The sequence below is a fragment of the Stegostoma tigrinum genome, chromosome 25, assembly GCF_030684315.1.
Source record: "Stegostoma tigrinum isolate sSteTig4 chromosome 25, sSteTig4.hap1, whole genome shotgun sequence".
NCBI lineage: Eukaryota > Metazoa > Chordata > Chondrichthyes > Orectolobiformes > Stegostomatidae > Stegostoma > Stegostoma tigrinum.
Window position 1 is genome coordinate 26,648,571 of NC_081378.1, and position 26,253 is coordinate 26,674,823.

At 43.3% G+C, this 26,253-nt stretch overlaps 1 protein-coding gene across 1 annotated transcript in view; it reads right to left on the reverse strand.

The window, feature by feature from the left end:
• Nucleotides 1–26,253, reverse strand: part of LOC125463417 (hepatocyte growth factor-like) — a 54,624-nt gene that overhangs the window by 20,752 nt on the left and 7,619 nt on the right. The window contains exons 3-9 of the mRNA XM_059654604.1: nt 18,749–18,861; nt 15,906–16,020; nt 13,650–13,792; nt 13,252–13,372; nt 12,213–12,331; nt 10,984–11,149; nt 1,898–2,031 (exon numbers count right to left, since the gene is read on the reverse strand). Of these exons, the coding sequence (XP_059510587.1) occupies nt 1,898–2,031; nt 10,984–11,149; nt 12,213–12,331; nt 13,252–13,372; nt 13,650–13,792; nt 15,906–16,020; nt 18,749–18,861 (911 nt within the window). The remainder of the gene's footprint in view (nt 1–1,897; nt 2,032–10,983; nt 11,150–12,212; nt 12,332–13,251; nt 13,373–13,649; nt 13,793–15,905; nt 16,021–18,748; nt 18,862–26,253) is intronic.

The window sequence follows — 26,253 nt, forward strand, 5'->3', positions numbered from 1 at the left end:
GGCCAACATTTATTCCCGTCCTACACTGCCCTGGAGAAGGTAGTGGTGAACAACAATTATTGAACTACTGCAGTCCTTGGAGTGCAGGAACACCCACAATGTTGTTAGTGAGGACGTTCCAGGATTTTGACCCAGCAACACTAAAGGAATGGTGGACAACTTCTGGATGGGGGCTAACCCACACATTCGCTGCCCTTGTCCTTCTACAGGGTAAGGGTCAAGGATTTGGCGTAATTGTGCAATAGAGAAAGCAAGCATTAAATAAGCTGAATTACTTTAGAGTTTATTTGGTAATAGTTTGAATAAAGTTTTACTCCTCTGCTTTTTTCCTTTCCAGTTGCAATTCAAGCAGGTGCAGGCAGAAATCTATTTTAACATATACTTCAACAGCGATAACAAGAAAACATGAAAAGAAAAACAAAATGCTGAGAATGTTGTAGGGTGTAAATGAATTAGATTCATATGTGAGATGGCTTTTCAAAATAAAATTTGGACAGGATGTAATGAGGTGCCAAAAGGCTAAATCCATTTTTTCAGAAGATACAACTGAAGGGTCTCACCTCAAAGCATCTTCCATTTTCTCAAACTATTTACATCTATTATCCTCTTTGAGGCACTGACCAATTCATCACCCTTAAATTTTCCAAACTCTTGGATCATCTTGTTGATAAAGTACAAGTGGATGCTGATCCCATGTGGACAGATGGGGGACACTCTCAGACTATTACTAGTAGTGGTTGCCAGGGCTGCAGAGAAGGGAAGAGGACACCTCAAAATGGAGGTGCCTCTGAGGCTCGGTAAGAGGTTTTGATGAGATGTTGGACTAGCATGGTCCAATCAGAGAACGAAACACTGAGTTTGGCAGTTCTGGACTGACAGGGCAGCCCTTACCAAAGGGGCCCCTCCAAGGGCCATGAAGCAGCCAGCCATTCAGGAAGGTTCCAGCTCAAAGGACAGCGTATTTGGGGCGGCTCAGTGGTTAGCCTAACCCTAACCAGGTTCAAATCCACCATCAGGCAACTGTCTATGTTGAGTTTGCACATTCTCCAGGCGTCTGTGTGGGTTTCCTCCGGGTGCACTGGTTTCCTCCCACAGTCCAAATATGTGCAGGTTCGGTGGAATGGTCGTGCTAAATTGACTGCAGTGTTCAGGGATGTATAGCTTAGGTGGGTTTTAGGGTGATGGGTCTGGGTGGGATGCTGCAAGGGTCAGTGTGGACTTGTTGGGCTGAAGGGCCTGTTTCCACACTGTTGGGATTCTATGTGATGTCATCTCTGCAATTCCACTCAGCCACCCTGGAACTCATTGAAGGTCAACCAAGGTGTCCCTACCCCTTCCCACGAGGCAGGGCCACATCTAAAAAAATGAGTTTGCAAGGGCATAAAGGTCCATTCCCTCTAACTAATTTTTACCGGTCTCCCACCGTCTGGCAGTGGGCCACTACTCTGCTGCTGTTCCCAACCCAGAGGGCACATGGTCAAGTCAGTCAGACATCAGGTTCCCCTCTTGACAATTTTTGCCACCATTTTATAAAGGCCTCATATTACCAGTCCATCTCCAGAGGGCTGGTAAAATTGTGCATGTGCACATGGTCACATTATACATTTCCTTTTCAATATTACTGCATCAAGTGGATCCTGTGCCCAGGAATGTGTATAATTCAGGAAACTGTATACTGCTGCCCTCTTGTGCCTCACCTGATTTTCTGAGGGGCTACAGAGAGGTGATTTGCTGCTTTTTGAAATGTGCTAAAGTGGGTGTAAGGAAATTGGTCATTTAACCTGTAATGCATCATATTGACTCTTGTGAATTATAAGGTATTCCCAGCTTTTATCAAAAAGAAATCTGATTTTTAAAGTCAGTTTAAAATACACACACAGTCACTTGCTCATTTTACCTTCTGAAATCGGAGTTTTATTCTCACATCTTGGGATATGAAAACAATAAGCTACTCGAATTTCTGGATCTGTAGTGAAGCACCAGGGGGCTTCTGTTCCATCAGGATTCCTGCAGTAATTTTTATCCAAGTCCCTGTAAAACCATCAGTAATTAAATATTAAATATTACAGGATGTGAAATGTTAAAAGTCTGAGCAATGAATGATTTTTGTTGTCATATGTATTTGGGAAAAACAGCAAAAAAAGTGTTCTGTTGCCACAATCCGGTACCATTTTGGAGAGCATCCTTACTTTTGCCTTCGCACCCTCTCCTGCTCCGGGCATGCTCACTACTGCACCTTCACCGACTACACTCTGGACAGACTTACTCTTATTTCCATAAAAGGACAACAAAATCTAGCATTTTACATAAAGTCTGTTCTTATCCAGTACATGTACTCAAATTCTACGATACATTTACACCTCTACTTCAAGCTCACTTTCCTTGTTTTAAGCAACTAGAGGTGATAGCAATATTAATGCCAGTCATCAGTGCTTGTTGCAGCACAAACCAAAGTTCCCGTGAAGCCACAGTACAAACCGCACATTAAATAACTAAAGGAACACATGCAGACTCCTGAACCTGCTCCACAATTCAATAAAAGATCATACTTGATGAAGTATTTGACTTTAAACATCTGTACCTAGGTACCTTTGTGCCTAAGATGACACTGTAATGCTATGATTGCAAACTGTTCACTGTACTAATTCGAGGACATGTGACAATAAAGCTAATTCAATTCAATGTTTGTTTTGAATTCCAATTCCGATCTCCGCCGGTTACCTTCAGTTCCCTTGTCTCACATGAATTTACCTACTTCCACTTTCCATTGCTTCTGTGGCAAAGATTTCCAAAGATGCAGAATTCATAAAACATTTCTCCCCAGCTGCTTCTGAAAAGGGAACACCTCATTTTAAACCAGCTTCCCCAGTTCTGGAATCTCATGCAAGGAGATACATCCTTTCTACATCAATGTATTCAAGACCATTCAAAAATTTCAGACATCAACCCTCACCTCTTCCAAACTCTTGTGGAAGTAAGACCAGACTATCCAACTTATCCTCTTAAAACAACTTGCTCATGCTGGTCCCAAACTAGCAAGCGTCTTGAATAGCCTCCAATCCTTTTACTAATTTGGATTCTGATGATGGAATTAAAGTTGATCAAAGTCAACCACCTCGATGTTAACTATGTTCGTCCTTCTTCGGATACTGCCTGACATGCTGAGTATTTCCACTTAGTTTAGTTTTTCCATTTTAGGTTTTTAAAGCTAAAACACAGCCATCCCTGTCAGCATACTTATGACACTTAAGTAGTTGTTGTTTTATCAATATGAAGGATGTTTCTGCACAGTCCAAATAATTGTAACTGGATAGCATTGTGCCATCTTCAGTGGTTGCTGAAATTTGATCTGATCAACTTCACTCCCAAGATACACAGCACTATTTGGATTGAAGCGAAGCAAAAATGGTGTCTCAAAATGCCAACCTGAGAAGTATCACCCTGCAACTAAAGATCTTGATTTTGTTCATGGCTCAATAAACAAGGTACGTATTTCCCTTCCATAATACACCAAACACCTGGGGAAAAAAAATTGTTCAAGTACTACACATCGGCCCCGATTTTCAGTTCTTGGCACTTGATGGTCTCCAACAGCTTCATGTCATGGAATGGTTAGAGAAGAGCTTTCATCACGTGAGATCAAGAAAGCCAGCGTCTGGTAAGCAGAGAGAGCGCGGGAGAGTGCGTGAAAGAGAGGGCGAGCACGTGCAGTACTCTGCAATGATGGTATCTCAACTAAACTGTTGATAGCTGGAAACAAAGTCTCATCTAATGTCAGACCTTGATGATTTTCACTTTTTCTGCTGAAAGGTAGGCACCATTTCACATCAATGCATCTAAAAAATGTCATTAAGTTCTGCTCAAACAAAAGGTAACAGAGAAGATTTCAACATCTCCAGCACAGTTCATGCCTTTGTATCACAGAGAACGGTCACACTTAAGGCTTCAATTGACTTGCACAACTGTAAGCCCAGAAACAGTGCAGGTTTCTGGGCTAACCAACGCTATAATTTTCTCCATACATCAGCTACAACAGGAGCATTTAGAGCAGGCAACACCTTTTTACCCTACTTTAGTAGATCTCACCAAGGCATCCAATGCCTTTGTTAGAGCCAGACTCTACAAGATTTGGGAAGAATTGGCTATACATCAAAGCTCATCAGTTCCATGCTATTTCCATGTTACACGTACTGCCTTGGAAAGTTTGATGGTTCCCTATCTAACATTTTCAGAGAGACAAACTGAGTGAAATGGTTGTGTTCTTGCCCCTACCCTATTCAGCACCTTCTTCACCAGGATCCTACCAATTGCTCTTCCCTACAGTCTAATTGCATACCAGGTGAGACGGCCCTACAAATCTGTCAAGATTGAAATTGAAGTTAAAAAAAACCTCACTTAGTCAGGATCACCTCTACTTGAATGATACCATAATAGTCACTCACACAGAAAACAAGGACACACAGACTGTCTCTCCTCTGCCTGCAATTTGATTTCATTGACTAGTAAGAAAACCCAAGGTTTTGTTTTGAAGGTTTTTGACTGAAATAGAGCATCTCTACCCCAGTCACATTAAATAGCACCCCACTGGAAATGATTAGAACATTCTGCTACCTCAGGCCTGTGGTGACAGAGACAGACAAAGATTCTCTTGGCACAGCAACAGCGATTGCTATCTTTGAATGACTCAGAGAACACATGTTATTTCATCAAGCTGACCCCTGGGACCAAGCTGATGGTTTACAATGCTCAGAACCTTGCTGTGTGGTGTGAATCATGCTTGGTTTACAGCTGTTAAGAAGAGTTCAACAATTTCTATCCTCACTGTCTGGGTATATCTTGAAGGACAAAATCATAAAATGAGATAGTCCAGTAAACAGCAAATTTCTCACATTGGTTATCACTCAAAACAGAGGAGAGTGTCTTGTCTCAGATAGGTCTAGAAGGTGAAGACACAATCACATATTCAAACACTGCATCTCTCGTGAGGTGTCGAGAAGCAGATGACTAATGAGACACCAAAGCCTCTGCTTCATGAATTCTTGTGCCATGCAACAAAGGCCAATAATGATCAATTATCTGACCAGGAAGTCATTGGCTAGTGACTAGGAAAGCAGCAACAGTTCCTGCGAGCTAGCGTGTATCTCTTTGACAACCTGTGGCGACACTAGCTTGGCAACAGACGCCAATGCTGAAATCACAATGACGTCTGGTGGCTACATGTTCCGCACTTGTTGAAGAACCTGCCTATTCAGCAAGCAACTGCAGGTAGGTGGTATCATCTGAAGACACTTCCTCTGAAACAGACTGTTTGTTATCTGTCCATTATCTTTTGTAGATAGAAGGACTGCCACCACTCCCAAAATGCTATTTATTTTTAAAAAAAGGGTCTGAAGGATATAAATAAAACACAAAAATGCATATTCATCAGCATCACAAGGAATAGTAGAAATAAATCTTATTGATGCATTTATGAAGAAGTCAGATAAACAGAGAAAATATAGCTGATTATGTTGTTAAGATTAGAATTTAATATAAAAGGACGAGGCTCATATGAAATAGAAAAACATTGGCATAAACCAGTTGCGCTTAAAAACCTGTTTTTGTGTTTAGATTCTACGTCATCAAGGAAACTGGCAGATGTGAGAAAAAAGTCACACAATCTATTGGTGGGTTTGCAGGAAGCTGCTAACTATCCTGGAATCATCCAGGGCTGAATGACAATTTTCGTTTTCAACTCTTCCCAAGATTATTCTTTTCTCCCAAAAATACAAAATGGCCTTCGACCATTGGAATTTAATTGGTCTTCAAATGAATAAACATTTAAGTAAAAATGAGCAAGGAAAATCATAAGAAAGCTACATGACCTTTGCAGTTGAGTGTTCACAGCTGTCTAAATACACATCGATAGAACACAAACACATCACATACAGATGCACACAATATTTGGGCTCAATCCACCGATTTTTTAAATGAGCACAATGCTGCAAATTTTAAAACCACAGCAATATGTTTCTACAATTAAATGGGATAATTGTGCAGACAATTCTTGTACTGTACCTCAGAAACTGGATAGATCACAGCAATAAAAATGGCAACAGCAAACACTGCTCTGTTAATCTTGCAAAGTCCTCCAGATTAAAATCTGGGATCTTGTGCCAAAACATGGATATACTGTCCTCTGGTCTAGTTTGAACAACAGCCCTACATAGTCAGTCATTCTCACGGAATGATGCCACACAGATATGACCTAGACAAGGGTCCCCATCATTTTTCCAGCTATACCAATGACAGGATAGCCAACTAGGAGGTGTATACACTATGGGTATTCCTACACACCATGGACCACAGTGGTTCAAATCAGCAGCTCACCACCACTTCCAAGACTAAGTAGAGATGGGCAATACATGCTATCCTCGGCAATGGAAGTTTTACGTTTTTAAGAGATGAAAAAGATTGCTATCACACTCCGGGATTAAGTATCCAATAGTATTTTGACCACATTATATTCAGAGGCCAGAGGCCAATTTGCCATTAATGTGGCAGCACTGGGTGGAATGTTCTTGAGACATCAGTGGGTCATGCCAGCCTCGTTCAGTGGCTATGCTGCCTCTTCCACACAGTGCTCACCAAACATGTTAAACACACACCTAGTGAGACCTAACAACTACAAAGAAGCTGACCGCTCCTGTGCTCAGCGACACCCCTAGGCTCCAAGCATAAGAGAGGACCCAAGGCAGAAGCAAGCGATATCTTGGTAGAAGAGATCAATTTTGGTTTTGTTTTTGGGAAGAGATGGGGACAGACAGGATAGTGGCCAGTTTGATCACTGTAGGGGTACATGGAAAGTTTTAGGTGTTCCTTTATTGGCCATTGAAGGCAGCAAGATAGAAACAATACAGTATAGAGCTGGAGAAACATCAGGACTGAAGAAGGGTCCTGACCTAAAATGTTGACTTTCCTGCTCCTCTGATGCTGCCTGACTTGCTGTGTTACTCCAGCTCCACACTGTATTCCCTCTGACACCAGCATCTACAGCTCTTGCCATTTCTGAGCAAGACAGAAATGTTGACTCATAACTATTAAGTGGGCTTACCACCTCCAATCTCGCTACCTCTTGGAACAGAAGGTACCACCCGTTATTTCCAGCAAAGAAGTTACATCTTAGTGAACAGGTCAAGCTCTTCAATAAAATTGCAGGTTTGCAATCAAACATACACTTCTATAGAAGGGCAAAAGGTTATTATGTTGTATGCAATGCTGTTTATTTGAAAAATAAGTTGTTTCTTCAAAACTGAAATCAACAACAGAATATATTTACAGACACCATGATATTAAGTTTGAGGGAAAAAAAAGAGTCATATCAGACATTTGTAAATTTCTAGTCAATAAGTCCTTTGTACGTACTTATAAACACAGCACAAGTTCAAAACAGCCTAGATTTGGCAGCAGTAATAACAATAACACGGTCATTATTCAACATTATTACTGGTTTCAATGGAGTAATAAAGACAGTGTTTTTATTTTTGTTCCTGTTCCAGTTCCCTGCTACTTCAACACATCACTGTGTTTCCTGGCCAACATGTCTGCTTCAGGGCTGCTGCAGTGCTCCAGGGATGCTCAGCACAAGCTGGAAGAACAGCATCATAACTTTCCACTTGGGGACACTGCAGCCTTCAGGACTCGATATCAAGTTCAATAATCTTAGAGCCGGAGAACCTTTTCCCATGTTGTTTACACACCGTCACACCCAAGTCCTGTAATCATTAATGGCTGCTTTCAGCACAGCCAACCCATTTTTACTTACTGTCTTTCAGTATCAGCTTTTCTTCTTCCCTAGCTTACTGTCTCTGTCTCAGCTCCATCTCTATCAACTCACTCCTTTCCCCCTCCTCACCCCGTATCATCCACCCGAATACCACCTCTTCCCAGCTACTACCAGTTCTAAAGCCTCTCTGGATCGGAATGTTAACTGTTATTTCTCTTCACAGATACTGCCAGACTCGCTGAGTTTCTCCACCAATTTCTGTTGGTTTCAGTTCCTCAACATCCGGTGTTTATTTTAACTCTTACAGCTTTAAATGTGTGTGTTGTAGACAAAAACTGTGGACTGAAATGTGAAAGAACTGTTTTAAGCCAAGAAATTACAAAAAGATGGCTGTATGTTCTGGAGTAGGGAGTTTGATGCCTTTTGTGACCCCTGTTTGTGTAGTTGTTGGATTCAGCAATAGAAAAGTGAACTGGACCAAAGGATTAATTACGTGAAGCTGATTGACAATTAGTCCCGAGTCCACAAATCATCAATAAAATCTTGTCTGCCTACCAAAGTGTCTGACTGTCAGCTGACCAGCTTGAGCTACAAACAAGACAGAGAGAGAGAAGCTTTGTCAGACCGAGACAAAAAACTTGCAACAGCCAAAAATACACACACAGGTCTGTGCAGTAACACTGTTTAAACCTGATGTATACCACCTCACCTTTCTTGCAGCAAATACTGCAAGATGTGACTTTGAATTAGATAAGTCAGGGATCATTCATAGGGCAACATCCATCCTATGCCTCATGAAAATCAGTGGATACATTCAGAAAAAGGAAAGTCAAAGAGAAACCTTGCAAAAAGGCAAATCAAGAACCAACCCAATGGATTTGGAGAACAGAGACACAGAATTGTTCTTCCAGGTTTTCCCTGTGTCCTTCCTGTTTTTATTTTCCATGCCTGTGTGTGCGTGTGCGTAAGGTTGAGTTCATAACGGGTTGCAAGTTTTCATTTGCAGAGTTCACTGAAAGTGATTCAATTACTTGTGGCTAGAATCTAAATGCCTGTAATAAATATATTTCTTAAGAACAGAAACATGATTCCTTTTTCTCATCGATCTGGGTCTAAAAAACAATCAGGTAATTTTGTGAATTCCGCACACTTCTTTTTAAAACTAAACTGTTGTGATGATCTGGGAACAAGGTCGATTTCCAGTGTGCTGTCCTGGTCAGTCATGACAGGTCGAACAGTTCATCCACTTCACCAACACCTTCCACCCCAACCTCAAGTTCATCTGGACTATCTTTACCACCTCTCCTCACCTTTCCTGGACCTCAGGCAACCACCTAGAAACCGATATCCATTTCAAGACCACCGACTCTCACAGCTACCTAGAATACATCTTCTCCCACCCACTTTCCTGCAAAAATGCCATCCCCTTTTCCCAATTCCTTCACCTGTGCCGCATCTGCTCCGACAACTTGACCCCAGCAGTGGTCAAGGTGCCCAAAACCGTGTCTCCCACATTTCCCGCAACTCATCCCTCACAGCCCGCCCCGCAATAACCACCAAAAGAGAATCCCCCTGGTCCTCACATACCACCCCAACATCTGGATCCAACACATCATCCTCTGACACTTCCGCCATCCACAATCTGACCCCACCACCCAAAACATTTTTCCAACCCGACCCTTGTCTGCTATCCAGAGAGACCACTCTCTCCATGACTCTTGTCCGCTCCACACTCCCCTCCAACCCCACCACACCCAACACTTTCCCCTGCAACTGCAGGAAGTGCTACACCTGCCCCCACCCCAAGACGACTTTCCACATCAAGCAGATGTTCACCTGCGCGTCTGCTAATGTGGTATACTGCATCCGCTGTATCCATTGTGGCTTCCTCTACAATCAGGGAAACCAAGCAGAAGCTTGGGGACCACTTTGCAGAATATCTACGCTTGTTTCGCAGTAAACAACTGCACCTCCCAGTCACGAACCATTTCAACTCCCCCTCCCATTCCTCAGATGACATGTCCATCCTGGGCCTCCTGCAGTGCTGCAACTATGCTACCCAAAGGTTGCAGGAACAGCAACTCATATTCCGCTTGGTAACCCTGCAGCCCAATGATATCAATGTGGATTTCACAAGCTTCAAAATCTCCCCTCCCCCTACTGCATCCCAAAACCAGCCCAGCTCGTCCCTGCCTCCCTAACCTGTTCGTCCTCTCACCGATCGCCTCCTCCCACATCAAGCCACACCTCCATTTTCTTCCTACCAACCTCATCCCACCCCCTTGACCTGTCCATCCTCCCCAAACTGACCTATCCCCTCCCTACTTACACTCACCTCTACTGGTTCCATCCCCACCTCTTTAAACTTGTCTGTCTCCTCTCCACCTATCTTCTCCACTATCCATCTTCAATCCGCCTCCGCCTCTCTCCCTATTTATTTCAGAACCCTCTCCCCTTCCCCCATTTCTGAAGAAGGGTCTAGGCCCTAAACGTCAGCTTTCCTGCTCCTCTGATGCTGCTTAGCCTGCTGTGTTCATCCGGCTCCACACCTTAGCTCGGATTCTCCAGCATCTGCAGTTCCCATTATCTCTCTCAGCATCAAAACATACTTGTCTGTCGAGCCTACTTCATGCATAGAAAATGGAAAGTTGGCCCCATCACAACTTTTGCTTTACCAATTAAAATTTACTATGCAATTTCTCTTTGCGCCTCCAGTTCTTTAGCTTTATTGCCTCTAAACTACGATAATATATTCAACAGAGAAATAACTACAGTATTTGAATTGCATTTGGATAACAACACAGCAGAATTTAATTTTCGGAACTGCACTGTCCCAGTTTTTTTTTAAAATTCATTTTATTGCATTTAGTAAAACTCAGTATACCCAACATCCACCAAACAGTAAATTCTTAATCATCTTTGTATCTCAGAGAAAGCTACACCAACATGAGGAAGATTGAAATTGAAGGATATGTTGATATGGTGAGATGAATTAGAATAGGATACACAGTGCTGAGTATATACACCTGTATAGACTAGTTGAGCCAAATGGCCTGTTTAGCAGCTGAAAATTCTGTTATATTCTGCTCAAAGCAACTGATCACACTACTGTTTCAAGCGTTTAAAAAGACAGAACATCTGGAAAAAATTAGAAAGTTATATGAAAAAGGTCAAACGTACACAAAGCTTATAACCTCAACAACAGTAAGATTACTCACTTGCACTTATAGTTCTCAGGGGTGAAGTTATGATGGTGAGGATACTGAACATCCCAGCGTTGGCAAGGGATTCCTGAAGGTGTGGTGTTCATAGTTCCCCTATAACTCTCCCCAAGGTCTTTGAAGCATTCTGTAGTCACCTCCAAATCATGATCACAGTTATGAACTGAAACAGTGATAATGGGTAGAACAGTAGAGACCTCCTTACAAAATATCTTATTGACATTAGAACATATTATAGTACAAATCCAATGTCAAAATGCAATTTTCATAATCAACCTTCTTCAGAAATAGTCAGCTCCCTCCCACAAATGTTGAAGTATATGCAATAGGCCCAAACATCCGATCTTTATACCTTCCAAATTAGCAATCAATCATAAAGTAACAACGACTTCTCTTGTTAATGGATTTCATAGAATCCCTACAGTGTGAAAACAGGCCCTTGGGCTCAACAAGTCCACACCAGCCCTCGGAGCATCCCACCCAGATCAATCCCCATATAATCAAGCTAATCTACACATCCCTGAGCAATTTAGCACGGCCAATCCACTTAGCCTGCACATCTTTGGACAGTGGCAGGAAACCTGAACACCCGGAGGAAACCCACGCAGACAGTCAGCCATGGCTGGAATCGAACCCAGTCCCTGGCGCTGTGAGGTGGCAGTGCTAACGGATGAACCACCGCCCCACCCCAAAATGTTCCTAAAATATTCACGAAAAGAATAGGATGAGACATATTTCATTAAATATCCTAAAACAATTAACTGCGTAAAAGTGGATAAAGAAAAGATCTGAGGAAAAGGCAAGTAGTAAAGCCCAAAAATAAAGGTACTTTCTACTTTTGAAAATTTCCCCAAGTAATTAGTGGAACTCCAAAAAAAAGCGCTTCTGAGTCATTTTGGTGCTGATCACGTCATATCATATCTGAGCCAATCTGAACAGGGAAGAGGGATCTTATAAATAACACTTATTAGTCATATCATTGCCCTTGTAATCAAAAGCTAACAATCCAGTGTATGAAGCTTTGCAGCAGTCAATAAGTTTCTTTTCCAGCTAGTGATTCCGCTTAAAGGAAAATATGAATCATTCTTCTGTTTTTTAGGATTGACAGCATGTGTTAACTAAGGAAGTCATTTGTAATGACAATAAGCTTCAGTGTAGTTTGTTGCTGATGCAGAAACCCCTTATGTGTTTCAGTTAAGCCACAAAATAAATAAATAGTTACTTACCACATTCTTTAACGTCACAATATTCCCAAGGGGTATGGGGGTCAAGTGTGTAACACCAAGGCTTAGTGCGGCCATTAGGATTACGGCAATAATTATCATCAAGCCCTTTATCTGGAAATCTACAAAATTAAAACAAAGAAAAAGGAATATCACAGAGCTTGCAATGGCTCATCATTCTAAAACTGTTAACTAGTTTCAATGCCATCTTTAAGCTGAGATAATCAGGTCATTTTTTTGAAGAAATATGCTCACAAAAATCCATCATGTTTCAAACATTTCACGAAATAGAACAGAATGTGCTACAAAGAAAAGTTAAACAAGAGGAAACTTTGCAAGTATTCACATGGCAGACAAGTTTGGTTTCCTGCAAGAAGAATACTTGTGGCAGTGAAAAGCAATTTTCCCATTTCAGGTAATAATGCAAGTAACCAGAAACATAGAAAACAGATGTAAGAATAGGCCTGTTGACCCTTCAAGCCTTCTCCACCATTCATTATCGTTATGGCTGATCATTGAGCTCATAACCCTAATCCCACCCTCCCCTCATATCTCCTGATCCTTCAGCCACAAGGGCTATGTCTTCTGCTTCCTGAAAATGCAACGTCTTGGTATCGTCTTTTTAGTCAAAATTTTGGGCACGTTTGCATACTGTCAGACTATTATATCTTAAATTTCCATTGCGCACATCAAGCACCCTTCATGTGCTTTGAGCAAGATTGCCAATTTGGTTTTCATTTTTTGTGGCAACTCAAGGCAGCTTTGTGTGTGGTTCTGCAGTCACAAGGGAGACTGTCAGAACATATTCCACATTGCTCCTTGCCTAGTGCAGCGAATTCATGTTGAAACCACTTATGTATTTATTCCTTTCATGCGAATTTGAAAATGATGATTCAATTCTTTGTGCCAATATTGAGCATGTCTTTTGAAAGCACCATCTTTTAAAAGATCAAAGTTATTCAGAACAAGTTTGATCACTTCATCTTGCTGGTCACCCTCTAAACGCAAACCCCACCCTCCCCTGCATTTCAGCCTCTCTCACCGTTCGGGATTAAATCTGTGTTTGTGAGGCATCTGAAGGTCCCAGCGCTGACATTCCTTTCCAGATTCTGTGTGGTCCATGGGTCCCCGGTAGGTTTCTCCATTACATGTCATGCATTCAACTACATTTCAAAGCAACAAAAAAAAAATTTTGGTCAACGTTTGCTTAAAGCGAAACACTGCACAATTTTTTTTGAAGTGACGTGGGTGATGAATTGGAACAAAAAGAACAAGTTGACCATTTCACAAATGACTCACATCATCCGGGTCTAACGCGCACCAAGAAAAGCTAGGCCTTGTGGTCAGACTGACCACAATCCAGACCCATCATCTTGTGAACTATACTTCACAATTTTGCAAACAGACATTCAAATTCTGTGTATTCAAAGAATATGTCACCTTCTGAACATTGCGGAATAGCACAGCTCTCCAGCCGGATCCTTGGATGCACAGTGAAACACCACGGACCTCCGTCATCACCTGTTGGATTCCTGCAGTAATTCTCTTTTAGGTTTTTATTGTGATTGTTTGAAGGCAAAAACCTAGACAGACAGACAGACAGACAAAAGTCATCTCAAGTTAAAGGCATATGAAATGTGCACTCTTGTCTAAAAATTATGAAATCTATTCGTTTAAGTTGTGTAAATCAACCAGAAGAAGAATCAGCTGGATTTGATCAATCTCCAATACTATGCCTTCTTACCCCTGGGAACTGTGTTTTAAATGTGGCTCAGACACGTAGAATAAAAACGCTATGCCTTCTGTAAGAGTTCTTAAAGACTTCTAAAATTAAGTTAAAATAGCTTCAATTTGATTCCACAAACATGGTAATAGCACAAAATACACTATTAGGCCCGACTGGCATGACAATTAAAACTCCATTCAAAAATTGTTAAAATGGTTTACTGCTGCAAATGAAAAAAGAAAAAGCCATCCCTGAATATATTCTCATGCTTCTGGGGTCAAAGTTAAGATCACTTAGTGAGCTTTAACCTGCACTTGACCCAAGTAATAAGTCAGCCAAAAAGACAACTGATACCAACATTTGATACATGAATATTGTATCGCAAAATGGATATTCGTCAATTTAAAAGACTGAAACATGTCTCAAAAGGAAATTAGTGTTGGCGTTTGTTAAACATACATCAGTAGATGAAGTTTTCTTTAAAATAAAACGTGCTTCATGTTTGCTTACTGAGTGCAATATACTAAAAGTCAGTCAATATGTTTTATCATCACTGCATTATTTGGTCCTTAAGTATTGCATAATATTCACGTTGTCTATGGTTCAATGTTCTTTGGTGAATGTTAATACTGGCCTTTTTTCTGACAAAAGTCACCTGACCTTAACATTTACATCATTATTTGTGATATATGCTTTTACTACGTCTTAGAAGTGATAAATAGAACTGTTTCAGTAACTGAATAGTCACCGTGGGACTAAAAAGGTTAAATTAAGAAGGACAGCAGATGTCCCCTTCAACTCGACTATTAAAGTGAAAAAAATTAGGATGTCATAAATGAGGATTTCGTTCCAACTCTTCAGAGATTCAGACAGACAGTTAACTGCTTTCCCTAGCAATGTACAAAGATGACAATCATTGATCCACTAGAGCGTAAACCAGTTGATTCACAATTCTAGATTTCAAATTCTAGTTGTGATATTTGAATAAAAAAAGAATTGAACTCCCAGTGAAAGTTGAAAAATGGCTTTGGTCTTTACCTTTTGAATCATGTAAAAAAATTTATTTTTTTTAGAAAAGGAACAAAATCAGTGCTTTCAATGGATGGAGAAGTTTGTTACATGCTCTCATAATCCATTTTAGAAATGATCTAAAGTGAATGCTTTTTTACAATTAAAAGGGGCTGGTCATAAAACGATGCTCCATTCAGATGGCTGACACAAGAATCTACAGTGGTGAAGTCAAAAATTTGCTTGCAGGTTATTTGTACTTCCTCAGAAACACCACGGAAAAAGGCTTTATAAGGGAATTGTTCTTCGAAGAAAGAGTATACTCTGCTATGAGCGATTCAGAATGTGCAGATTCTGAACTCACACCAGATTTCTCCGTCAGGGGATTTCCTTAACTACACCCAACGTAAATGTCATTTGCAAAGAAGAACTGACATTTTTGTTCAAGGACTAATGTGATACACATTTTTCTTCAAAGGAGGGTTCATATAGAAGACATGAAAACTATGAAATCTAGTTTTCCCAAAGATAATGTGTGCCACAGAATAAGCATCACCAAAAGTGTGCATTTTAGCATTTTGCAATCTTACAGCTTAGTTAACAATAGCTGTATTTTTCTCCATGGCAGTCCTTTAATGGTCCAATGGCATCAGCCAAATTAAATTTTATTGAAGTTCAGAGATCTCTACATTTTAGGACAAATGGATCAGTCAGCCAGCTAAGTTTTGAAGTCCTTATGTTTATAAAAAGTCCGCAAGTCCAACAGATTAACAAAACCTGTTGGTATTGGATTCAGGCAGTAAAGCTACTGTGGCATGGCTAAACAACTCAACATCTTCATCAGTAAGATTGCACAGACAGACAGTCGCTTGGAAGGGATATTATCATCAAGGCAGTAAGTGGTAGCTTAAATCAGCAACCCTCACATTCCACGAATGAACATTAAACAAATAAAATGTTACCTGTGGTCATGTGGGATTGTTGAATTCCAGTGTTGACAGGTGTGACCACTTTCTGTCACTGATTTTGTACCCCTGTAGTTTTTACCTTTTCCAATAATACATTCTCTAATGTAATCTGCAGAAGAGATGGTTTGTTAAGTTTAGTCCCCTGTCTAGTAAAAGGCTTCCATTGATGCAATAAGCATGAAAGCAAATAACTTGCCAATACAGTGAATAAGTTCTCTTTAGGTTCTCACACAGATCATGGAAGATAAAGTGAGAATTTCATCCAACAGAAAATCGACTCAATTTACACTGTGGTGCCTTTTCTTGAGAGGAGTGCAATGGCTTTGAAACATTTAAGATGGGGAACACATGCACCATCTACCATTTCCTACACACTGACACTGCAGAGCATTAAGTCTGCAGGATTTCTAGGATAGCCCTCAGGCTTTGAGTGATTTAAAGAGCTGTTGTTTTATGCCTGTTGCTACTTTCAACGTCATTGCATTGAAGCAGCAAGTCTGGCTGATTTACAGGCAGCTTGCCTCAATTGTGTACTACTGCCAAGATTCAATATATTTACTGGCTAAGATTGACCAACTTGACAAACGGCATCTTGCAGGGAGAGCTATATATGAAATCCATGCCATGTGTTGTAGAGACAGCAGCTACTGTCAAGCTAATAAAATGTGAGGCTGGATGAACACAGCAGGCCAAGCAGCATCTCAGGAGCACAAAAGCTGACGTTTCGGGCCTAGACCCTTCATCAGAGAGGGGGATGGGGGGAGGGAACTGGAATAAATAGGGAGAGAGGGGGAGGCGGACCGAAGATGGAGAGTAAAGAAGATAGGTGGAGAGAGTGTAGGTGGGGAGGTAGGGAGGGGATAGGTCAGTCCAGGGAAGACGGACAGGTCAAGGAGGTGGGATGAGGTTAGTAGGTAGCGGGGGGTGCGGCTTGGGGTGGGAGGAAGGGATGGGTGAGAGGAAGAACCGGTTAGGGAGGCAGAGACAGGTTGGACTGGTTTTGGGATGCAGTGGGTGGGGGGGAAGAGCTGGGCTGGTTGTGTGGTGCAGTGGGGGGAGGGGACGAACTGGGCTGGTTGAGGGATGCAGTAGGGGAAGGGGAGATTTTGAAACTGGTGAAGTCCACATTGATACCATATGGCTGCAGGGTTCCCAGGCGGAATATGAGTTTCTGTTCCTGCAACCTTCGGGTGGCATCATTGTGGCAGTGCAGGAGGCCCATGATGGACATGTCATCAAGAGAATGGGAGGGGGAGTGGAAATGGTTTGCGACTGGGAGGTGCAGTTGTTTGTTGCGAACTGAGCGGAGGTGTTCTGCAAAGCGGTCCCCAAGCCTCCGCTTGGTTTCCCCAATGTAGAGGAAGCTGCACCGGGTACAGTGGATGCAGTATACCACATTGGTAGATGTGCAGGTGAACCTCTGCTTGATGTGGAATGTCATCTTGGGGCCTGGGATGGGGGTGAGGGAGGAGGTGTGGGGACAAGTGTAGCATTTCCTGCGGTTGCAGGGGAAGGTGCCGGGTGTGGTGGGGTTGGAGGGCAGTGTGGAGCGAACAAGGGAGTCGCGGAGAGAGTGGTCTCTCCGGAAAGCAGACAGGGGAGGGGATGGAAAAATGTCTTGGGTGGTGGGGTCGGATTGTAAATGGCGGAAGTGTCGGAGGATAATGCGTTGTATCCGGAGGTTGGTAGGGTGGTGTGTGAGAACGAGGGGATCATCTTGGAATCTCCAGCATCTGCAGTCCCCATTATCTCTCAGCTACTGTCAAGCATTGGGCTGGAACTGGTCTAACTGAAGTGGCCTGAAAGCTGGCACAGGTAGTACATTTGTGCAAGGCTAAAATTGAGAAGTGGTATAAAGGGCTATCTTCATCACCACTTTAGCAAGCTTATAACAAAAGGGCACGATGCTTGATTGTTGTGGAAACATACCTCTTACCTTGTGTTCTGCTTAGGAATGGGGTGTCATTGTTAATCCATGCCTGTTTAGTCATGAATTTTTATTCACGAACGTTCCCTCCTCCCACCACTGTCACAGAAAGCAGCAGTGTGCCCCAGCTACAATCTGTACGATAACAATTCACCAAGACTCCTTAACAGAACCTTCCAAACCCACAGCCACTTCCAAATAGAAGGATAAGGGCACCACCTGCAAATTCGTCTCCATCTCCCTGGCTTGAAAACATATCATTCTTCCTTCAGCGTCACTGGGACAAAAATCCTGGACTTCCCTCCCTAACTACGCCAAATGGCAGCAGCGCAACAAGGCAGTTCATCATCACCTTCTCAAGGGTACCTAGGGATGGCCATTAAGTGCTGGCTGAGCCTGCAATGTCTACAGCCCATAAGGGTATAAACAAAGAAACCTGTTATGACATCCACTTCTATTCCTTCTGTTTAAATTCAACTTGTTCTATTCCCCATACCCATTGCTTTGCAAATAACAAGTTAGAAGATTGGCCACAAATAATTCAGTTCCATGGGAGTTATCTGAAGCCAAATACTGCTCAAGATCTGCAAATGATCTTAAAACGGAAAAATAATGGACTTCAAATCCACTGAAAAAACTGTTAGGCTACAAGAGGTAACTTGGAATGATTCCTCAGATGCCACAAGATTTGATATGCCAATAATTAGCTACTTCCAAGCATTGTTACTTGCTGAGATAATCTGCCAAAGTCTAAATTCACATGTCCACACTGAGGGATCTGTAAACAGGACAGCACGCTAGAGTCAGAAATTCTAGGTACGTTTAACCTCCTTTCAAATTGCAGCTGAACCAGAAATGCCAACAACATTCAAATTAGCACATCAGAAAGTTACGCAATTTTTCCTTTTACCTTTTCTCTCGTAAAGATCAAATGCTTCGTCCAGTTTTCCTTTCACCCCTTTCGTTTTGCTGTTAAACGATAGCCAGTGACACCGCTTCTCACTTTTACCAAAATAAAAGGCCCTGGGGAGAAAGCAAGCACAAGTTAGGCTGAATGCTTTGGGTAAAACTGTACCAGACAAGTTTCATTCAGAAATATGAACATTTGTAATAAGTTAAGCACGTATGCTCCTATGTTTTATAGCTGCACAAAATAATAGATCTCTCTTAAAACAGATTCAGGATGCACAGGTTAATAAACACACAGTAACAAAAGATGCTAGGATAAATAATTTATTTCATTTTTAATCACTCATGGGATATGGACATTGCCAAGCAAGTTGGCATTTGTTGCCCATCCTTAGTTGCCCTTGAGAACTTGGAGGCGAGCTGCCTTCTTGAACTACTGTAGTTGGACCCACAGTGCTGGTAGGGAGGGATTTCTAAGATTTTAGCCGAAAAACCCCGATGGGACCATTATATATTTCCAAATCAGGATGAAGCATGGCTTGGAGGGGGACTTGAAGGTGGTGGCATTCCGAAGTAACTGCAGCACTTCTACTTTGAGATAGACATGGTCATGGGTTTGGAAAGTGCTATCTAAGTAATTTGCGGCGAAATTCTGCAGTGCATTTTGGAGAGAGTACACACCGCCACTACCGAGTGTCAAGTGATGGAGGGAATGGATGTTTGTGGATGTGGTGCCAATTTGGTCAAGTTTAATTGGGAGTGACATAGTTTCCCAAAAAAAAACTCGTGAAACTATTGTGAAAGATTGCAAAATCATCCAATTTACATTTACCTGGAGTTTTAGCTTCTACAATCCTTTGCACTAATTTTTAAAAGTATTCCACAATGTACAGCCCCACCTACAAAACTGGACTTCCTCCAGAATGAAGCAATCACCATTGGGAGTTGATATTCACTGCACTCCTTTGTGGGTCTTCAAAGAAACTTCAGACACTAATTTTTTTTTCGGGGAGTACGAGACTGATTTGGATTATACTAAAGAGATCCAGTGTGGACTTGACAAGCAGACTGACCTCTAACTTTTCGGAGAGACTGACTTTTAAAACACAAATACATGCTCAGACAACATTTTGAATGTATTTTTCTGAAAGTTTATGAAGACGTTAACTACTGTACCACAAACATATGAACAAGGAACAAATGTCGGCCACTCAATCCTCTAAGCCTGCTCTACCATTCAATGATTAATTTTAATCTCAACTCTACAATCCTCCATATCTCCAATTATCTTACATCACCTTAGTAACCAAGCATCTATTCAAATCTGCCTTAAAAATATTTGAAGAGAATCCAAGATAACAAAGTGTGGAGCTGGATGAACACAGCAGGCCAAGCAGCATCTCAGGAGCACAAAAGCTGACGTTTCGGGCCGAGACCCTTCATCAGAGAGGGGGATGGGGAGAGGGAACTGGAATAAATAGGGAGAGAGGGGGAGGCGGACCAAAGATGGAGAGAAAACAAGATAGGTAGAGAGGAGAGTACAGGTGAGGAGGCAGGGAGGGGATTGGTCAGTCCAGGGAAGATGGACAGGTCAAGGAGGTGGGATGAGGTTAGCAGGTAGAAAATGGAGGTGCGGCTTGAGGTGGGAGGAAGGGATGGGCGAGAGGAAGAACAGGGTAGGGAAGCAGAGACAGGCTGGACTGGTTTTGATATGCAGTGGGGGGGGGGGAGGGGACGAGCTGGGCTGGTTTAGGGATGCAGTGGGGGAAGGGGAGATTTTGAAGCTGGTGAAGTCCACATTGATACCATTGGGCTGCAGGGTTCCCAAGCGGAATATGAGTTGTTTTTCCTGCAACCTTCAGGTGGTATCATTGTAGCACTGCAGGAGGCCAATGATGGACATGTCATCTAAAGAATGGGAGGGGGAGTGGAAATGGTTTGCGACTGGGACGTGCAGTTGTTTATTGCGAACCGAGCGGAGGTGTTCTGCAAAGCGGTCCCCAAGCGTCCGCTTGGTTTCCCCAATGTAGAGGAAGCCACACCGGGTACAAGGGATACAATGTACCATATTGGCAGATGAACATCTGCTTGATATGGAAGGTCATCTTGGGGCCTGGGATAGGTGTGAGGGAGGAGGTGTGGGGGCAAGTGTAGTACTTCCTGCGGTTGCAGGGGAAGGTGCCGGGTGCGGTGGGGTTGGAGGGGAGCGTGGAGCGGACAAGGGAGTCACGGAGAGAGTGGTCTCTCCGGAAGGCAGAGAAGGGTGGGGATGGAAAAATAGGTTGGGTGGTGGGGTCAGATTGTAGATGGCGGAAGCGGAGGATGACCCAAGCTATTTTTCCAACACCACCCTTATCTGCCTTCCGGAGAGACCACTCTCTCCGTGACTCCCTTGTCCGCTCCACACTCCCCTCCAACCCCACCACACCCGGCACCTTCCCCTGTAACCGCAGGAAGTGCTACACTTGCCCCCACACCACCTCCCTCACCCCCATCCCAGGCCCCAAGATGACCTTCCATATCAAGCAGATGTTCACCTGCACATCTGTCAATGTAGAATATTGTATCCATTGTACCCGGTGTGGCTTCCTCTACATTGGGGAAACCAAGCGGAGGCTTGGGGACCGCTTTGCAGAACACCTCTGCTCAGTTCGCAACAAACAACTGCACCTCCCAGTCGCGAACCATTTCAACACCCCCTCCCATTCCTCAGATGACATGTCCATCACGGGTCTCCTGCAGTGCCACAATGCTGCCACCCGAAGGTTGCAGGAACAGCAACTCATATTCCGCTTGGGAACCCTGCAGCCCAATGGTATCAACGTGGACTTCACAAGCTTCAAAATCTCCCCTTCCCCCACCGCATCCCAAAACCAGCCCAGTTCGTCCCCCTCCCCCCGCTGCACCACAAAACCAGCCCAGCTCGTCCCCTCCCCCCACTGCATCCCAAAACCAGCCCAGCCTGTCTCTGCTTCCCTAACCTGTTATTCCTCTCACCCATCCCTTCCTCCCACCTCAAGTCGCACCTCCATTTCCTACCTACCACCTCATCCCACCTCCTTGACCTGTCCGTCTTCCCTGGATTGACCAATCCCCTCCCTACCTCCTCACCTATACTCTCCTCTCTACCTACCTTGTTTTCTCTCCATCTTCGGTCCGCCTCCCCCTCTCTCCCTATTTATTCCAGTTCCCTCTCCCCATCCCCGTCTCTGATGAAGGGTCTCGGCCCAAAACATCAGCTTTTGTGCTCCTGAGATGCTGCTTCACCTGCTGTGTTCATCCAGCTCCACACTTTGTTATCTTGGATTCTCTAGCATCTGGAGTTCCCATTATCACTGATGAGCATCCAATGTTGTTTTAGGAAGTGATTTCATAGGCTCTAAGCCCTGAAAAAAAAGCGTTTCCTCATCTCTGTTTAAAAATAATGTGGCACCCATTTAAAATAACTGTCCCTAGTCCTAGATCTTCCCACACAAGGGAACGTCCTTTCAGTGTCCATCCAGTCAAGTTGCCTCAAGAATTTGTAGGTTTTGATCAAATCACCTCTGTCGTCTCTTCTAAACTCCAGAAGATACAGACATAGCCTTCTGGTGAAATGCTATTCAGGTTACCTGTTCATTACAGTTATTGGTTTAGTAAACCTTTCTGAACAACTTCCAATTCATTAACATCCTTCTGTAAGTTTAGTGATTAGTACCGTATGTAACACATGATCTGCAGTCTCACCAATGCCCTGTATAACTGAAGGTTAACTTCCCTACCCCTTGCATACAATTCTCCTCAGCATAAAAAAAATTACATTCTTATTAAATTTCCTGATCACTTGTTGCATACTAACCTTTAGTGATACATGCATGCGAACACCCAAATCTTTCAGCTTCCTCTCACCATTTAATATGATGCTACTTTTTTTTTCTATTCTTTCTGCTAACGTGGACAATCTTACACTTTCCCATATCGTACTCCATTTGCTCAGTCACTGAACCTATCGAAATCCCTTTGTAGGCTCCTTATGTCTTCCTTATGTCAACTTCATACCTACCATTGTGTCATCAGCAACTTTAGTACAATACCTTCCGTCCCTTGATCCAAATCATTTATAAAAATTGTAAAAACCTGAGGCCCCAGCACCAACCCTGTGGTACACTCATGACATTCTGCCAACTCTGAAAAAGACCCACTAATTACTCCTCTCTACTTCCTATTAACCAGTCAATCTTCTATCCATGCCAATGTGTTATTCCGTACATCATAAGCTTTTATTTTCCTCAATAACCTTTGGTGTGGCAGCTCATCAATGCCTTCTAGAAATCCAAATACATCACAACCACTGGAAAACCAACTATCTGTAACAACAGAGATAATGGGAACTGCAGATGCTGGAGATTCCAAGATAATAAAATGTGAGGCTGGATGAACACAGCAGGCCAAGCAGCATCTCAGGAGCACAAAAGCTGACGTTTCGGGCCTAGGCCCTTCATCAGAGAGGGGGATGGGGGGAGGGAACTGGAACTCACCTTCCTGGACCTCTCAGTCTCCATCTCAGGCAACCAGCTTGTAACTGATGTCCATTTCAAGCCCACCGACTCCCACAGCTACCTAGAATACACCTCCTCCCACCCACCCTCCTGCAAAAATTCCATCCCCTATTCCCAATTCCTCCGCCTCCGCCGCATCTGCTCCCATGACAAGACATTCCACTCCCGCACATCCCAGATGTCCAAGTTCTTTAAGGACCGCAACTTTCCCCCCACAGTGATCGAGAACGCCCTTGACCGCGTCTCCCGCATTTCCCACGACACATCCCTCACACCCCGCCCCCGCCACAACCGCCCCAAGAGGATCCCCCTCGTTCTCACACACCACCCTACCAACCTCCGGATACAACGCATTATCCTCCGACACTTCCGCCATTTACAATCCGACCCCACCACCCAAGACATTTTTCCATCCCCTCCCCTGTCTGCTTTCCGGAGAGACCACTCTCTCCGTGACTCCCTTGTTCGCTCCACACTGCCCTCCAACCCCACCACACCCGGCACCTTCCCCTGCAACCGCAGGAAATGCTACACTTGTCCCCACACCTCCTCCCTCACCCCCATCCCAGGCCCCAAGATGACATTCCACATTAAGCAGAGGTTCACCTGCACATCTGCCAATGTGGTATACTGCATCCACTGTACCCGGTGCGGCTTCCTCTACATTGGGGAAACCAAGCGGAGGCTTGGGGACCGCTTTGCAGAACACCTCCGCTCAGTTTGCAACAAACAACTGCACCTCCCAGTCGCAAACCATTTCCACTCCCCCTCCCATTCTCTTGATGACATGTCCATCATGGGCCTCCTGCACTGCCACAATGATGCCACCTGAAGGTTGCAGGAACAGCAACTCATATTCCGCCTGGGAACCCTGCAGCCATATGGTATCAATGTGGACTTCACCAGTTTCAAAATCTCCCCTTCCCCTACTGCATCCCAAAACCAGCCCAGTGCATCCCCTCCCCCCACTGCACCACACAACCAGCCCAGCTCTTCCCCCCCACCCACTGCATCCCAAAACCAGTCCAGCCTGTCTCTGCCTCCCTAACCGGTTCTTCCTCTCACCCATCCCTTCCTCCCACCCCAAGCCGCACCACCAGCTACCTACTAACCTCATCCCACCTCCTTGACCTGTCCGTCTTCCCTGGACTGACCTATCCCCTCCCTACCTACACCCTCTCCACCTATCTTCTTTACTCTCCATCTTCGGTCCGCCTCCCCCTCTCTCCCTATTTATTCCAGTTCCCTCCCCCCATCCCCCTCTCTGATGAAGGGTCTAGGCCCGAAACGTCAGCTTTTGTGCTCCTGAGATGCTGCTTGGCCTGCTGTGTTCATCCAGCCTCACATTTTATTATCTGTAACAACAAGTTACTTCTTCAAAAGAACTCCAATAAATTAGTTCAGTATGAATTCTTTTTGAAATAACCTTGTTGGCTCTGCTCGACTGCCTCAAATTTATCCGAGTGCCTTTTACAACATTTTGGGATAAATCTATTTTCAGAGGTTTTAAAATCAAACTTGGATTTGGAAATGTAGCCCACTTCTGCGGTGGATGCGCCTAACTTCAACAGCAGCTTACAAGAAGGGAAAACTAGAAACATAGTAGGAACACAGTAGTAGGGCCAGTTAGGGACCAAAAAGGGAGATGTGCATATGCAGGCAGGGGGTATGCCTCAGGTCTTCAATGAATATTTTGCACCTGACTTTAACAGAACAGATGTTATTCAGGTCATGGTAACAGAGTGGTAACTCGATCACTAGGAGATTTCTATAGAGAAGCAGGATATACTGAATAAGCTTTTGGTACTTAGTGCTTACAAATGGACCAGAAATGGATAAAATGAATCCAAAGAAAGAGACTTTATGGAAATTGCAGAGCCACTGGAGTTGAAGAGGTAAAGGATAGAGTTGGTAAGAATAATGATGTTGATGGGCAGTACATGAACTTCCAAAAGATATTTGGTGCAGATGCCACACGATAGACTAAAGAAGAAAGTTTTAGCTAAAGGAACAAAAAAGGTTCAGTGGTAACTTGGATATAAAATTTACTGAGGGATAGGGAACAGAGAGCGATGGTCAATGGTTACCTTTTTCCAAGCCAGAAGAAGGTTTGTTTTGGTGTTCCCCAGGTCTCACTATTGGGACCCTGGTTTTTCTTAATATAAATGATCTAGATTTTGGAATGCACGGGGAAATTTAAGATTGTGGATTCATTAATTGAAAATATTTTAAACTGTGAGCAAGATAGTGCAGAACTTCAAAATGCTATTGATAATTTGGTGGAGTGGGCAGGGATGCAGCAGATGAAGCTCAGTGTGAAGAAGCGTTGAGGTGATACATTTTGGAAGAACGAACATTTGACCAACGGTTCCCCCTCCATAGTGTTCCTGGCTCAACTCCCTTATTCCTCTATAATTCTCCTAGCTTCTCTCTTACTCCTCACAAATCTTTTCACATTTCTTTCTATCCTTAACCACACCAAACTCTACTCTCCACAGCATCACTGGATCTCACACTCAAACTCTTGCTATAACTAATACTGCATTGAAATCATTGCTGTTTGTGATGAGAATTCCAAAACTCACATGCCATCTTCCATTTGGTGTACAGGAGTATCAATTCTTTGCTACAGAATGTCAAGAAGTTGGGAGCCAAGCATACAAAGGTAGCAGGGCTTACGTGGAAATGCATCCACATAAATACACGCAGCACTTCATTATGCTTAAATTAGAAACAGAAAATTTTGTAAACCTCAGCACATCAATGAAAACAGAAGCCGAGTTAATATTTCAAGCCCAACAGGACTTCTTCAGAAGTGAATAGAAATGGAAAGGTGACGGCATTTTGACTGATGGAGATAAAGGGAAGAGTCAGCTGATACAAAAAAAAGGCCAGGTCAGTGCTGGGTCAGAGGATGGGAGAAATTAAATAACAATGATCAGTTTATAAAGAGACGGTCTACATTAAG